The 17,424-nt window shown below is 38.2% G+C and overlaps 1 protein-coding gene across 4 annotated transcripts in view; it reads right to left on the reverse strand.

Annotated features, from left to right (window-relative positions):
• Positions 1 to 8,927: 8,927 nt before the first annotated feature.
• The window catches only part of GALNT13 (polypeptide N-acetylgalactosaminyltransferase 13), a 226,767-nt gene continuing 218,270 nt past the window's right edge, over positions 8,928 to 17,424 (reverse strand). For 2 of the 4 annotated variants that reach the window (XM_039335413.1, XM_039335416.1), the window contains one exon: positions 13,886 to 14,019. Coding sequence is in view for 1 of the 4 variants with exons in the window: in XM_039335415.1 (XP_039191349.1) it covers positions 13,879 to 14,019 (141 nt within the window). In the remaining 3 variants the exon portion in view is untranslated. Of the gene's footprint in view, positions 14,020 to 17,208; positions 17,223 to 17,424 lie in introns of those variants that run through there. The other 2 variants (XM_039335415.1, XM_039335414.1) reach the window with 2 other exon arrangements.

The raw sequence follows: 17,424 nt of genomic DNA on the forward strand, positions 1-17,424 counted from the left end.
CTTCAATACACAGAATGTTTCTAAAGATGGATCATACCCACAGATGGGAATTCATGGTGTTTTCTTTGTAATTGCTGGAGTGTAACAGCTTTTTTTGATACAAAATGCACTGGCTATACACATGAGAAATGTGAACAGAAGGAGCGAACTAAATCTATTTATTACTAATCTTATTACCCTTACAACATGGATGACGGTTGTGAGCCGTAGGCACTTGCTCAGTTGGTGAAAATTCATCCCATGATTTACAACTGTGATGTTTTAGGATGGTGCTATACATAGCACCCAGAACCTGTCCAATGTATTGCTAAAATATACTTGAAAGTATACAAATTGCTAAGAGGAGTGGCCCACAGGGGCAGAGATAACTGGGTCCAGTTCTTTATTCAGTGTGTGAATTGGGAGCCTTGTATTGTATAGAGAGCTATATTATATTCATAGCTCTACACACATATGGAAGACTCAACAGATAGAAGTCACACTTAATGGAGAAAATAAAACTTTTCTAATGTTATTGTGGGAATAATCCTAATCCTAGCTATAAGTTCATAGAAGTTGAAAAGCAAAACATTACTATACTTTGTGTTCATTAAGATGAAATGCAATTGAAATTCTGATGGTTTAAAAGCAGGAATGACATTAAATACATTTTCAGTATCACACAGGGGAAAAAAATCTCCATTCATTCACTATATTATTTTCTTAGTCATCAAATTATATTCATGCTATAATTAACAGGATCTCTCTAGTTAATTGCTTCTTTTTCAAGCATGCTAATTGTCAGTGTCATGATTCAAAATCACCTTTCAATCTCATTCATGTAAAAAGTACCAAGTATAAAACTTCAGCTCGTCACAAATAAATCTAGAAGTTAATAGCTTTTTATCATGCATAATAAATAATTTGTTTTTCAAAACTAAAACGACTGAGCTAAAAATCAAGGGATTCTCCTTCTGAATAGCTGAAGAATCCAGACTGAAAATCATGTTAAATAATTTGGTAGCAAATAGGTTTCTTAAGCACAGTTGGCAATTATGCAATTAGAAAACAGGAAATTAATAGGACTATGATGAAAAAAAATCACGTATCCTTTCAAAATCAAATGCCAAAACATACAAGTTATGGAATCTGCTTAAGGAATTACCATCTCCTTCAAAAGATTTACCATGCGACAAGAAGGACATGGGTTGTGTGATTTTTCTTTTAAAGAAGCAAAGACAAAAGTTTCCTTATGTGTATATAACCCTGAGACATGTTCAGAAGTTATCTGTTTTAAACTATTCTGAATTTGATCTTAAAGGATTCTAGTGTGATGTAAAGTATTTTTGATCAACAAATAGAAATTTTCTGTTGAGTTTCACAAATATCTAAAACCCTCCACCCCGATACACACACGCACACACACACACACACACACACGGGGGGGGGAGGGGGAGGAGAGAGAGAGAGAGAGAGAGAGAGAGAGAGAGAGAGAGAGAGAGAGAGAGAGAGAGAGAGAGAGAGAGAGAGAGAGAAAATATCATATCACAACTACTTCCAAATCTGAAGAAGTCTGGGCATGAGTAGCTTCTACTTCCTATGAGCTTTGGACATGTGATATACTGTACATTTTCCATAGACGGCCCCAAATATATACAACTCTTGAAAACAATGCATGTAAACTTTTTAAGGTTCAGAAAAGCCTGATCACATTCTTCCCAAACCATTCTATATCATAATGTTTTTCTTGATATTTCTTCTTGTCTGTGATGGTAATCGTTTAAAAACATAGGAAATTCAATGTTCTAAAATGATAACCATTGATATTAGATTGGATTAGTTTGATGGCTTTGAATGAAGAATATTAAAATCCTTAACTACAGTTTGGATTAGTCCCTTTCCATGTGCAGAGCTCAGGCACAGAGTCCCCCACAAAACCATAATGATCAGGTGTTTGTAGGAAATCTTTGCTTATTGAAGTCATCCTACATTGCAGAATAAAGTCACTGGAAATTAGAACTACTTATTGCACTACATATTCTTTTGTTTATAAATGTGGCAGCAGATTCATTCTTTGTCTGACAATGAAGATATATTAATTTTACACACTGTTTATGTGTTAATATTTTATTTCATTGATCATTTCTTTTCCTTTCTCTTTAACGTAGCAGAAATAATTCAGAGTAGAATATTTAATAAGTTTTCCCCCGAAACATGCTAGCTATTTAACTGATATTTGAGTAGCTATTGATTTCAAGTATGGAAATGTGACCAATTTCCTATGTTTATGTAATCAGAGATTATTGTTTCAAATTTATAGATGAAGAATATAATAAATAACCATTACAATGATTTTTAAAACTATTCAGTTTTACAAAATCATGGCTCTTGACAAATGAATAAACAAAGCTATGTGTCTCTCTAAGACCACACTTGGAATATTCATCCAGTTTTGGTCACCATGATCTAAGAAATATGTTGAAACTTTGAAAAGCTTGCAGAGAAGAGTAACTAAGATGATCCTGGAAATAAAACATATGAAGAATGGTTGCAGGAAATGAGTTTCTCTGGTTTAGTGAAATGAAGGACTAGGGGTGATATGATAGCAGTGTTCCAATATTTGAGGGATTGCCACAAAGAAGAGAGAGTCAACCTATTTTCTAGTGCACCTGAAGGCAGGACAAGAAACAATGGATGGAAATTAACCAAGGAGAGAAGCAAACTAGAAATAGTATAGGATCTCCTGCTTGAGCAGGAGGTTGGACTAGACCTCCAAGGTCCCTTCCAATGACAAAGGAGGAGGAGGAGGAGGAGGAGGAAGAGGAGAAGGAGAAGATAGAGGTGGAGGAGGAGGAGGAGGCTTACCTCAATATTATTTTGGACAGTCCATACCAGTGGTTCTCAACCTATGGGTCGGGACCCCATTTGGGGTCGAACGACCATTTCATGGGGGTTGCCAAACAACGCAGACTGCCATTTTTTCCCCCTTTTCCTTAGCTGTGCTACTCCCTTTTATTCTATTGGCTTTTGAAAGCCAATAGAATAGACTCTCTTGAATAAAGTCTAATTCTACTGGCTTTCAAAAGCCAATAGGAATTGTCCAGGCTGTCTCTGCCCTGCTGAGCCCGCCAAAAGTCCCATTCTGCAAACGGTGCTGCACCAGTTGAGTAGGCCTCGACTTATGACCGGTTGAGTAGTCCTCGACTTACAACCGGTTGGGGGTCGCGGCATTAAAAAGGTTGAAAACCACTGGTCTATACTATATTTATGCACATATACATCCAGGAATTATTCTATGAAAAGCCTAAGAAAATAGTGGCACCTTCCACTTTATAGATAATTTGAATAAGGAAACAGATACCATATGGGGAGAAAACAGGAGTTTGCCACAGGAATTCAAGAGGAGGAAGAGATGAGAAAGACCAAAGAAACTGTATGTTTCAAGGGAATTAGTCTTCCTTTCCTGCTTAGTCATGTGAAGAAGATACTGTAAGAACACATAGAGTCATCTCACCAATAATGAGGGAGCTCAGCTGGTATATTCAACACTGGAAAACACCACCTAGTTATGCAAATTGTATTTCCAGGAGAAATTTGCTTTTTTTTTTTGAGAGAGAGCATGGCCTGGATTGCCATGATGATAAACAGCTAGTACAGGATGGGTTGTATATTAAAAGGGCTTGAAATTTCTATCTGGATGAAGCTTGTTAAGGACTTTAAAATGAAGCAGGTAGGGGTTAGAGGAGAAAACCTGAAATGAAGAATGTAGATGATTTCTATTGTAGAGCAGGAAGTGAGGATTGTTTCAATGTGAACACTCAGTGGAGGAATGGAGAAAAAACAGGCTCAACATTTAATGCTTGAGAGTATGAAAAACAAATGAGAAGAGCTTTTGCTCAAAGCACAGGAAAACAAATGTGCATAATAGGGACATGATGGATGACTCCCAAAATTAGAATCCTGGAGCTGAAAGATACAATATGCTTAAAAGAATCAGAATATGGGTGGGAGTTCTTTAAAGTACTATTAAAAGTGTCATTATAAACAATTCTAATAAGGGGGGAAATGGCAAAGAGCATAAAAAGCCAATGTAACTATACAAAACAACTAGTAAGCTTAGCGAGGACATAAAATAACAAATCAGAGATGGAAAGAGGAACAGGTGACCCAAGAAGAACACATACTAATATTTCAATATTGTAAAAGGTTCTTAGAAAAATGAAAGCTTAGAAATAATGAGATTGATCATGGATGATACAGCCATCCAAGAGGGTTTCTTCAGAATGTGAGGAGCTCACAGTAATGAAGGAACTTGCTGTTGCTCTGGTCAAACCTTTACTGAATATTGTATCATTGAAAAGTCCTTGGGAATGAAAGGGTCAAGTAGCTGTCAAGACCAGGAAGCAAGAACCACATCAATTTCAAAAAGGTTTCTTTATTGCTGGGGACTAGGTGTCTTACTGCTTGGGCTGAGCTTTTTTTTGAGATAACCGTAACCAGATTGCCCCCACAATTTAACACATCAGTACCAGATTATGGGAGGACAGCAGATGTCACAAAGGAAAAGAAAGGAAAGGAAAGGAGAGGAGAGGAGAAGGGAGAGGAAAGGAAAGGAAAGGAAAGGAAAGGAGAGGAGAGAGGAAAGGAGAGGAGAGGAGAGAGGAAAGGAAAGGAAAGGAGGGGAGAGGAAAGGAGAGGAGAGGAGAGGAGAGAGGAAAGGAGAGGAGAGGAGAGAGGAAAGGAAAGGAAAGGAAAGGAAAGGGGAGGGGAGGGGAGGGGAAAGGAGAGGAGAGAGGAAAGGAGAGGAGAGGAGAGAGGAAAGGAGAGGAGAGGAGAGAGGAGAGGAAAGGAAAGGAAAGGAAAGGGGAGGAAAGGAGAGGAGAGGAGAGGAGAGGAGAGAGGAAAGGAGAGGAGAGGAGAGAGGAAAGGAGAGGAGAGGAGAGAGGAGAGAAAAGGAAAGGAGAGGGGAGAGGAAAGGAGAGAGAGAGGAGAGAGGAAGGGAGGAGGAAGAGGAGAGGAGGAGAGGAAAGGAAAGAGAGAAGGAAAGAAAGGGAAAAAGGAGAGAGAGAGGGAGAGAGGAGAGGAGGAAGGAAAGGAAAGGAAAGGGGAGAGAGAAGGGGAAGGGAGAGGAAAGGAGGAGAGAAGGAAAGGAGAGAAGAAAGGAAAGGAGAGAGAGGAGAGGAGGAAAGGAAGAGAGAGGAGAGGAAAGGAGGAAAGGAGGAGGGAGAGAGAGAGGAAAGGAGAGGAAAGGAGGAGAGGAGAGGAAAGGAAAGGAAAGGAAAGGAGGAGGAGGAGGAGAGGAGGAGGAGGAGGAGAGGAGAGAGGAAAGGAGAGGAGAGAGGAAAGGAGAGGAGAGGAGAGAGGAGAGGAAAGGAAAGGAAAGGAAAGGAGAGGGGAGAGGAAAGGAGAGGAGAGGAGAGGAGAGAGGAAAGGAGAGGAGAGGAGAGGAGAGGAGAGAGGAAAGGAAAGGAAAGGAAAGGAAAGGAAAGGGGAGGGGAGGGGAAAGGAGAGGAGAGAGGAAAGGAGAGGATAGGAGAGAGGAAAGGAAAGGAGAGGGGAGGGGAAAGGAGAGGAGAGTGGAAAGGAAAAGAGAGGAGAGGAGAGAAAAAAAAGTGGTAAGACCAAGAAAGTCCAGATCGATGGATGCCTGGGAAGATTCTACAGATCATAAAGCAATTAATCTATAAGCCTCTTGAAAACTATGCCATAATTTTAGGACAAACGGTATGGATTTATTAAGAATCACATTAAGCTAAACATAATCTCATTTTTAAAAAAAATAAAATAACTTCAGCATTTTGTGGAAAAACTGTAAGCATAGCTTGGTTTCAAAAAGACATTTGGTAAAATACTCAATTGTGTTCGTTAATCAAGAGGATTCACTGCAGGCTGGATGATAAGTGGATGCCTGCTGGCCTTAGAAAAATCATACTCAATGAGTGTTTATTCATGGTTCTTCATCACATTGGAAAGAAGTGTTGAGTGGAAGGTAAGAAAATCAGTCCTTCACTTTTTCACTTTTATTATTGCTTTGGATGAATAACAGAATGGAATGCTTAATAGACCTTTACATGATACAAAATTAGGTGGGATAGATAATGCTTAGGAAGACAAGTACAGTTCAAGAGTTTTTGGCTAAGATAAATTGGTTGAAAATAATAAGGGAGTCTAATTGGGATAAGTTCTTTTTAGTTTAGAGAACAAAAATCAAATGTTGGGAATTGGATGTAGGATACTTGGTTTGGAAACAATCTAAACATCATTACATTTGGAAGATATTCATATCCATGAATACCTTTGAAAACATGTAGAAAGAGAAGCCAACTAAATATGATTAGCAATGTAATACAGCAGCGGAAATTGTTTAGGCTGCATCAATTAAAACATAGGATGCAATAGGCCATGGGATGCAATAGTTCCTTTCTTTTCTGTGTTGATCAAAGCACCATCTTGAGTAGGATAACTAGTTTTGGACACTAAACACATTCAGAGAAATTAAACAGCCTCAGAGAAGAGCATGTAGATTATCAGGGGCCTGAAGAGAACAGCAGGAACTAAGAATGTCTAGCCTGGAAAAAAGAAAATTGGGACAGAAAAGCAAAGCACTCTTCAAATGCATAAAAGGACATCAAACAAAACAAGGTCAAGATACATTTTCTATCCTGAGCGCAGAAAATGAAACTTTGGTAATTTACAGGAAGCCAAATTTGGAAGGTTAGGGAAATCTTCCAAATCAAAGAGTGGAACAATTAGTCAAAGAGGTGGTGGGCTTTTCTTCACTAAGCATAGGCAAACAGAGAATAGACCAGGGATGTCAAACTGGCGGCCCGCAGGCCAGATGCGTCAAGTGCAGGCCACGCCCACCCTGGCTCCGCAAAGGCAGAAAAGTCACGATACACCACGTGATGTGATCAAGTTTGACATCCATGGACTAGATAGACAAATGTCATGATTGCTTTAATTTAGTTTTCTACACTTACAACAGAGTTGATCTAGATCAGGGCTTTTCAATCGGTGGTACGCGTACCACTTGTGGTACATTAATGAGTGGCAGGTAGTACGCAGCCCTGCCTGGCCAACTGCAGTGGGGGAGGGAAAGAGCCAGCACAGGCAAGGGCTTACAGTGAGAGAGTCCTCTAGAGCTGCAAAGGCCCCAGGCTCACTTCCGGCTCACCCTCCCCTATGGGAAAGGAGGAGGGGGGCGTAGACAGGAGAGCCTATAAAAGGAGGCAGTTTGGGCAGGAGAGGGAGAGAGAGAAAAAAGCAGAAGCCTTGAAAGGAGGCAGAGTCAGCTGCACCGAAGGGGAAGAAGGAGGGGGAGGGTGGGGGGAGAGGAGATCAAGCAGGCTGGCCATGAGCCGATCTACAACTGCTGTGGCAACCACCTGTGTTGGCAGCAGCAAACAGGCAAGAAATGCAGTGAGGGAGGGTAACCCTCCAAGAGGAATGAAAAAAGGCAGCAGTGGCTGGAGGTGAGGCACAGAGGAGGGAAGGAGATGGAGAGTGGAAGGATTCTTATGTACTTTTGTGACTTTGAAATTCTGGGATTTGTGCAATGAGGGCTTTGTGTTCTTAAGGAGTGTTTGGCAATTTCTATTTGGCTGATGGTGTTAGCTTCTATTGCTCTGCTGTTGTTAGCTGTAAGTTTTGCTGCAAGGGATTTTGAAGTATTTTTCTCCTGAATGGATTTTGCCTGTAGCATTCCTTTACTTATGAATGGAGCCATTTGGGGAGGTTGCCTTAGCCGGCAGCCAGTACTTACATTTTTTTTTTCTTCCTTAAGTGCCGGTTGCACTCCTTACTTTCCTTTCTAGCTAGTAGCTAATTCTTAAAGGGGAATGTGCCTTTTTAAGCTAATTCACACAGCAGCTTGTCTTTTCTGTCTCTGGAGGCCTTTCCTTGTTTGATCAATATATGGAAGAGGGAAAATATGGGGAGGGGGTTTTCAAATTCTTCCTTCAGAAGGAGATGGGAATGAGAAAAAGAGAGGTAGGGAGGAAAGGAAGTCCCGCCTTAGCACTTGGCCACCAGCAGCTCTGCCATTGACTTTGCTTGTTAAAAGGTTGCAGGAGATCACATGACCCTGGAACACTGTGACCATTATAAATATGAATCAGTTGCCAAGCATCCAAACATAAATCACATGACCCTGGGCATGCTGCAATGGTCATAAGTGTGAAAAATGGTCATAAGTCATTTCAGTGCAATTGCAACTTTGAACAGGTTTTTTTTTTAAATCAAGTTTTTGACACCTTGCTAGGTGGTACTCGAATATTGCCATATCCTAAAAGTGGTACAATCGGTAAAAAGGTTGAAAAGCCCTGATCTAGATGGCCCTTCCAAGTCTATAAATCTATTTTAATTTAAATAACACCTTAGCGAAACGTCATGATTATAACTTCAGAATCATGGAATTATAAGCCTGATATTTTATTTTTTATGTCCACTAGTAGTAGGATGCAAGAAGGACTATCTAATATAAATGTGAGGAAGAAAAAATAATTTTGTTAAGAAGGTATAAGTGTTTGTCATTGCAATGCAGTGATTATTGCCTTTGCAAATAGTCTTGATTTATAGTGTCTGAACAATATTTAATCTCTTTAAAAAGATTTCACATATGTTGCTCTGAAAATATATGGCAGCAGGACTCGCTCAATGTATTTATAGTACTGTCTGCATACACCCAACCACACAAAGTGTATACACATAATGCTAGATTATGCAACTGGTATTTTTTTGCCCATTAACAGATACTTTACACACATACATATGTGGGTATAGACCAGGGCTTCTCAACTTAAGCAACTTTAAGATGTGTAGACTATAATTCCCAGAAATTCCCAGCCAACATACTGGGGAAACACTGATGTAAAATTCTTACTGTACAAGTGTGAGACAGGGAGCAAAACTTAATTTCATGCCCTTAAGAACGACAATACCCAGAAGAATAAAACTAAACTGGCATATTTTATTTCTACAAAATGTATAAATATTGAAAATTTACAGCAGAGTTAACATTTAATAATGATTACATTTGAAATTGGTAATTCTTGAACACAGTCCACTCTTAGAATTGTAACATGTAGTGTCCCTAGTACGCAATGTAGGAAGTTTTCCAATGGATACTCCCTCTAAATTGGATGATCAAGTATATTTTTTTAAAAAAACCCTCAGTGGCCATTTTAAAGGACCTCCTCACATATTATGCCTCTTGGGTGTATGCTTCAGATATTTCCACGTGCATTTAAAGAGACAGGGATGCGATAAATTTTGTAATTTTGCACATCACAGAAGCATTATCAATCAGAAGGTGGGACTGGCTATAAACCCCTCAGCATGCATATTTCGGCCAAATTTAAGTTTGTTATCATGTATAGGTTTGGAACATCAATGGCCCAGCTATCCTGAACATTTAAGGGACAAATGGCAACTTTAGTCTATTTGAAAAAATGAAAGTGAGTCTTCGGAAATATAGCTGTGTTTGAAAATACTTTTACACTAATTCACATAATCTAAAACATTTTGCTGATGCACAGTCAACATCTTGAAATGAAACAATAGCAATATATTTAGTAGCATTTTAATGTGGTGGAATCTTACCAGATGCATTCATACAGTAATAGCAGCATACTTTTAAATTTATCCATAAATGGAAAATACAGGTGGGAGAGGGTCCGTGTGCGCATGTGTGTAGATGTTGCTATTACAATAGTTAATTGCAAACCTGATTTCCTATTGAAATTGTGTTTGTTTATCTAGTTTATAATGGTGCAGTAGGATTTAGAAGACAGTAACATTATAAAATTTATTTCAAATTTCTTTCCTAAATCATTTCAGCCTAACTCATAGCTTTACACTTAAGCACCCTCACTAATATATGCCTCATTTGAGACTGTATTTAGCATCTACAAATGAGATGCAACTAAAATTTATATGATCAGATATGATCTCATTAATTTCAAGTAAAAAAACTGGACTATATCGATATCAGTACAGTATTAATCACCTTTTAAAAGGCTATTTTGCTTGCCTGTTGTTAGATAAAAATACTGTTCTTGGATTCAACAGTCCAGAAGCAGCCTCTGAAGACAAAATGAACTTATTTCCATTGGCTCAAACTTTATATATCTATCTTTCCCTCCTCAAGAAATTCCTTAAGTTTTACCTTTTCTTAAATAGTGTTCTTGTTTTTAGGTATTTATACTCAGTCATTTTTCATATTTATCCTATTGTCCCTCGGCACATTTCTATGAAATTAAGATGTTTCTAATCTATACACAGGGAGAGAAAAGGCAACCTGACTTAATTTTTTTTAAAAAAAACAATGTTTAAACTTGAACTCAACTGCTGATATCATAAAGCGACTTTAAAAAGTGAGTAATCAATGCCATTCAAATGAGGAACAGCATACATTTTATTGATCTACAGAACACAGAGAGAGGACACCACAAGCTAATGTACAATCCTGTAAAACTATTTATTAAAACTTTGATTTTAGCCATAACAGTTTAGCAATATAATGATAATGCTGGGGCATATCCTCCATGGCCTATTGTTTGCTCACTAAAAAAGACGGGATGAAGTAGATATTTGATGTGGCAGTCCATGAGGTGCTCCAGGGAGGCATTTAATTGGAATTAGCAGTAGGGTTAAGTGAAAGCAGAACTTATGGTCTCAATTCTGCTTCTAGTCATCAGACTGCTACTACTTCCCTTAAGCCAAAATCCTGGCACAGGATTGAAATGCGTTGGGATTCAGCCCCTAAAAAACCATCATCTGATGGTTCCACTGCCCGTCTCTCAAACTTTGCATATGAACTTTCAAAGACCCCCTTCCAACCCAACCTTTGGAAGATTTCATTTGAGGGAAACAAATGCTTTTATTACATTTTAATGTTACCCTATTAATAACTTAATAAAAAGCATCACTTATATTGGACCCTCTTCTTAAGTGTTTAAAAATAAGATAATTAGCCTCAACTAACTTTGCAGTAACCTTCCTCACTGTTTAGCGCAAGCCACGTTTCTTCAGGAATAATTTGTTTTTATAATTTTTTATGTATAGGACTTATGCTCATGACTCCTTACACTGGATTAACTTCCTTTTTATGTTCTTATTCGAAAATAAGTCAGACCCCCCCCCTGTATTTAAGCTTGCTCTTACAGGAGCTTGAACAAAACCCTTTACTTGATGGATTTGGAGCAGTATGATTCCCTGAATGTTTACTGATCTTCCAAGGGTCATGGCTGCCAGAGTTGCTGTGGGATGCAAAAGGAGATTTTCTGTTACTCAGATTGTGGGATAAAAACCTATGAGGGAGAACAGTAATGCTCTCTTCTCCAGAACAAAGCCTGCTGCCGTGTTATCAGTGAATTTGGCAGGTGAGTATCAAAAAGGTAAGCTGCAGGATAACCTAAACTCTGCTGCTTCTCAGTGTCCCCCTAACATAGGCAGTACAGAAACCACAGCCAGCCTGTCCAAGTGTCACCTGGAAACCTGGAATGTTGTAGACCCAGGTAAGCAATAAACACTTCAAATGAGATCATGTACTCTTTAGTTAAAAGGGCTGCGTTACTTGTCAAAGATCTGGCTAACATCAGTTTACAGGCAGTCTCCAGATTATGATCAGTCACTTAGCAACCTTTTTAAAAATTACAATAGCAAGTGTTTTATGGCCTGTAAAGCAATTCTGGGTGTTGTAAAATGTCTCTTCCCCCCCCCCCCCAGTCATGGCAAAACCAAATGGGTTCATATTTAGGACTGTGGCGATCACTCAGTGACTACAGATTCCCTTAACAACTACAGTGATTTGCCTAAACTCTGCACACACAAAAAAAAAGTCATCAAATTGGGTCCAACCACATGGACAACTCAACTTACAACTGGAAATCTGGTCCCAACTGTGATCATAAGTCAAGGACTACCTGCATCCTTGAATACATCTTCTGTTTGCCTGCCTCTGCTGATCAGACCATTCCCCTTCTTCAAGGAATGCTACTTGCCTCGGCCCCTCTGGCTCTCCGATTTGGATTCCAGGCTGATATTTTTATGTTATTTTGCATCTGATCCTGCGGAAATATGGACGTTTTCCTAGCATACTTATATAGTACTCATGAAGAACTCTTCTGGGATAGAAAAAGCAGACAAATGAGCACATTCAAAATCAACAGTTGGGTGATAACAACGTAAAGGCAGTATCATGTAGGGCAGTGTTTCCCAAACTTGACAATTTTAAGGCATGAGGACTTCAACTCCTAGAATTCCACAGCCAGCAACGCTGGCTGTGGAATTCTGGGAGTTGAAGTCCACATGCCTTAAAATTGTCAAGTTTGGGAAACACTGATGTAGGGAGTCTCATCTGCAGGAAGAGCCATCTCATTTTCTCAAGATGCCAGAATGAAACTTGAAAGAAGTTGTTTCAATTTCTCAGTATTGCGGTGTAGAATCGATCAGTCCATACGACCCAATATAGCATAATTCACAAAAACTTTGGCATGGCCCTGGGGTTGATAAAACACACTGCAATAAATTAAATCCAGGTAAAAAATGAGTACATTTTATATACTTTCTGACCCAATAATCATCGCTAGAACTATACAGACTCCAATGTTGGATAAACCTTGTTCCTACTTGCATCCTGGCATAGAGAGATGTGACAAAAAAAACCCCCCTTCCCTTTAAAAAAATAAAATACTGTTTACAGAGATAGTTGTATCTTATCCCATGTCCTCCATATATGAAACAGACAAGTTTATTAGACAAGTTTTTAATTAGTCCTGAACTCGGTGCTATCATATACTAAAAGTTCAACTTGCTATGTTTTGAAGACTTATACATCTTCATCATAATATCTTAATAATTATTAAGGGGCAGCATTGCATTGTTGACATTTTCAGGCTAGACCTACTGGTATTTATGCCTACGCACCAAGAATCTTTAGAAAACAAATACATTTGGTAGAACAAAAAAGGAGTAGCTATTGCAACCAAACTCAACTTGAAATCTGCTTGTGTCTACTCATAAACCTGTTCTTCTATCTGCATCTCGTGTGATTTAGGTAAAATTTCTCGCTGTCCTTTATATTAATTGTTAATGTAAGACTACAGAAGTTGGCCTAATGTGTTACAATGCTTGTAATGACTTATATTTTGCCAAGGGCATTGGTGGATATCATCAATCCCATTTCTTTACGCTTCCCTTGGCCGTGAATTTGATTTTCACAATCCAAGTACTGGCATATCCTGTTCTGTGGATTTTAACAGAGGTTTCAGGAACAGAAATGCCACTTCCCCCCCCCCCCCGACACTATACATGAAAAACATCCAATATATACAGAAATTTACTGCTGAGAAATCTTTTCAGCTGGGCTATTCATAGGTAATGGGGTTGGCAGTAGATCAATAATGGATTCTTCCTTTGTCACCATGAAGGACTGGTACAAGTACATCAACTGAGGAAAACAAATGTTACCATCTTTCACAATGCAAGTGAGCTTCATAAGGCATTTAACATTGTCACTTTCAAGCAATATTACAGGACAGAACCCACAGCAAGCCACTTCCCACCCTCTTGCAATTTCGCTTTGTAACCCTTTTCCGGAGTCTTCTTTTCTCAAAACTGCAGTGTCTTCATAATACTGTATATGCCAGGGTGGGTAAAGCATCCGTGTGTTCAGCTGACTTGTAAAAAAAAAAAAAATCAGAGAGAGAGAAAAAAGTGCAACCATGCTTTTAAGCCGTTAAAAAAAAAGTTGTTTTTCTCGCATGTGGGGCTTTGAATCAAGCATCCAAACCCTTTCTCTTCACCGACCACAAGGGAAGAAGAACATCCTTCTGTGTGAAGTGTGAGCAGGTTAGACCCTTCCAAGGTCCGAGGAAGGACGTGAAGTCTGTCGTGGCTTTAGGCACCCAAGGTCATGTTACGTAGCAGCCACTGCTGGGATCGGCTTTCGCTGCAGTCTTTCATGGTAGGAACCATTTTGTCATCCTCCGAGGGCTCGTCCAGACACTGGTTACTGTTCACATGTCTCAAGGTCAGTCGCTGCAAAACAAACAAGCAAACCAACAAAGAAGACAGCGTCAGTTGGGCTAGTCAACCAATTCCTCCACCATGTTCAGGCATGAGGGAAATCACACAGAAGCTTCCTCACCACTTATTATACAGGGACAGGAGGAAGTTGGACTGCTGAAGCTCCAAGGCCAAAAGGAAAGCTTTAACATGTATTTCTTTGGCAGAATGACCGCTCTATCACCTACTCTATGGCACCGGTCAGCTTTCTGGTGAAAGAACAACTGGCCTATCTTCTCCATTTGGGAGACACTGAAAACTAATCCTGCCAGTTTATAAAAATAAAATATTTCAAAGGCATTTTAATCAAGCATTGCTTGATCAGCAAGCTTGAAAAACATGGGCTAAGAATTCCCTTTCAGAAATGGTTTTAAGTTTGTTAGAAGAAGTGTTTTTTTTTTTTTTTTGGCCTTTTCTCCCCTTTCTTATGGCAGCTCGTTCTCATATAATGAGGTCGCCCTTCTATAATTAAAAAAATGATCAATTGTTAATGTGCTACAAATGTTTTGCTATAGAAAGTGTGTAGCCTTTGGAAGTAGGCTACTCAGAGCTAAAAATAAAAGGATTATCTAATATTGTAATTAAACCAGAAGTTCCTTCTGTTCGGGGGATGTTTCCTTGAAGAAATTAAGCAGTCCATTTTGCTCATAACCATAATTCTATGAAGATACTTTGCGCAGTTTATATAGGAAACTTCCAACAATCTCCTCTCTTTATCAGTCTCAGTTCAATTTAGACTAACAAAGCGGCATTTTGTCTTCAGATCATTCTCTAATTTATTATTTGCTATATTAATGAGAATTTATAAACATTTCTGCCTTATTTTTCATCCTGCTATTTTAGAACTTGAAATGAGGAGACTAATTATATGATAGAATATCAAATGTTTAGACTTGATTTAGCTTTTTTGTCTATTATCAAATCCTTTCCAAAGACCTGGGATAGGCAGATGCTGTTTAATAATAGTAAAGGTACCATTGCAGGATGTAAGTTATTCCAATTATCCATCATTAATCAGCAACAATCTGCTATCAATATATTGATACTATTCAATCATATTTTTCGGGTGGCGTGGTGGCATAAAGGTGAAGACTCTCACCACCCCGAGAAGGTTGAGAGTTCAATTCTAGGCAGCAACAGATGTTTTTCTATCAGGGCCCAAAGAGAAAATATCTGCTGCAAACTCTGCATAGGCCTCAGGAAGGGCATCCAGCCAGTAAATGCTCAGCCCCATTCAGTCACTCTGACCACACCCCAAAGCAAGGGATTACAAGATCATAAAAAGAAAAAAAATCAATAATATTTTTTAATATATTGGTGAAATTTAGCTTATATTTCTCTTCTCCTCAAAACGCAGTATTGGATATTTCCAATCTGTAAAGTACTAGACAGGGAGAACAAAGTAAAGTTAAACTCTGAAAAAAAAATGGAGCTTTTATGTTTTCCAAAAGCTGAATTTTAAGATTTGGGAGATAAAAAGCTATTTTGGATTGTGTGGCACTTTCTTTTAAAAATCAGATTTGTAATCTAAGAATTTTTCTGGATCCAGTATTAGTATTGGACAGCCACATAACATCAGCATGATAGTTTTGATAAAAACTGATCAAATGTTTGCACTCTAATCTGGTCAAACGTTTGCACTCTAATCTTTAATCCTTCACTGGGGCTATAGTGTCTCAAAGCTGCACTGCACTGCACTGCAACCTTTATGGGTGGCTCTTGAAGATTATCTGGAAATAACACAGGGTAAATAGGGACACCCCCTTCCCCCTCCAAAACACCCTCTTTGATTCCCAGTTGTTTCTAGCTATAATAATGCACTCTGCCCAGTATTTTGGCATTTTTTAAGGAAACCTACCTCAAAAAAGTTTAAACTAACATCAATGATTAATTCCTTTTTCTTCTAAGCAGAGCTAGTATTATTGATCCACATCTGGTAATTAAGCAGCAACAGTTTGCTTCCAGGGAAACAAAATGTTAATTCTGCTCAGAATCCCAAGATCTTAGTTTGACCTCCAAGGATATTTCCAATTCTGTTATTCTATGTCCCAGGAAAAAGGTTTATTCTATGTTCTATAGATGTCATTATGTGCAAGGACTCCACACTTTTTAAAACTGAACTGTTTTCTTAAGATGGTTGAAATGATGAAATTGCACAAACTTCTAACACTTTGCATTACACTGAATTTTATGTTAAATTGGCCTGAAGATGATTTATGCTATAACAATTTCTACCCAGAAAAAAAATTAAGAAAAGTAACAAAGGAGGTTTTCCTCTTACTTTAAGCAGACTGCTGTGAAATTCCCAGAGAAACACATCTGTTATACTAAATCACTTAAGGCTATTTCATATTATGTAGCCCATTGTAATAAGTTATTTTCCTCTAAGATGTACATATAATAAGAGTGCCAAAAGGCTTTAAGAAATAATTCAGAACAATGAAAGTACCATATTTTAGAAATAGTTGAATTAGAGGCTTCATGACTCTCTTCTGGATTCCAAATCAAATATAGACCTAATATTTCACCAGCTGTTTCTTTGTATTTGTTGTAGAATTTTATATCAAAAATACATGTTGAATATTTCAATGGCCTTCTATAGGCACCTATTCCTACCATTCTATCATTATGTAATGCTATTACAAAAAATTCCTTTTTTTGGCCAACAATCACTTACATTAGAAAAATATCAGCCACAAAAACCACCCATTCTGTAATTTCTCTCATTATTTAGTACCAGATTAAACTTTTTCAGCATATTCAAGTTATTTAATGACTCATAACACTATATTTTAGCCCTTTTTGTCTTAGTCAAACAGGACCTTTCAAAAGAACAAAGATGTCATTATAATGAATAGCAATATATGTGTTATATATTGTATGGGGTTCCTCTAATGCGATTAGTTTGAATAATGAGACACAAATGACATTAAAATAATATGTTGAAATGCTCTGACAAAAAATTATAGTGCTAACATATCCATTTAACTTGTGGATTGTATTCTTTGTAATGTAACTCTTGTACAGTGAAACAGGCACTTTGCAAACAAATACATGAAATTCACCTTTATCACTATCAAAAATGCTATGCAACACATTTCTGTCTACCACAAAAATATACAATTTTTTATTTTTATTGTATTTACTTACAGTATTACAAGGCTGCTTTTCAACTACTGCATCCAGGTGGCATACACAACAGTTCCACAACATAGTTTAAAAACCAAACATTAAAACATGGTCTCAATTATTATATGTAGAACAAGGATCAACTAAAAAAGCATGGATTGAATTCCCAAAGCAGGGCAAATTTTCAAACTTACATAACTGCTATGCAGGAAGGAAATATATTAACCACCAGTGAATGGGACTGAATTC

Source organism: Crotalus tigris, unplaced genomic scaffold, assembly GCF_016545835.1.
Source record: "Crotalus tigris isolate CLP2741 ecotype Arizona unplaced genomic scaffold, ASM1654583v1 scf7180000017641.3106099, whole genome shotgun sequence".
Taxonomy (NCBI): Eukaryota; Metazoa; Chordata; class Lepidosauria; order Squamata; family Viperidae; genus Crotalus; species Crotalus tigris.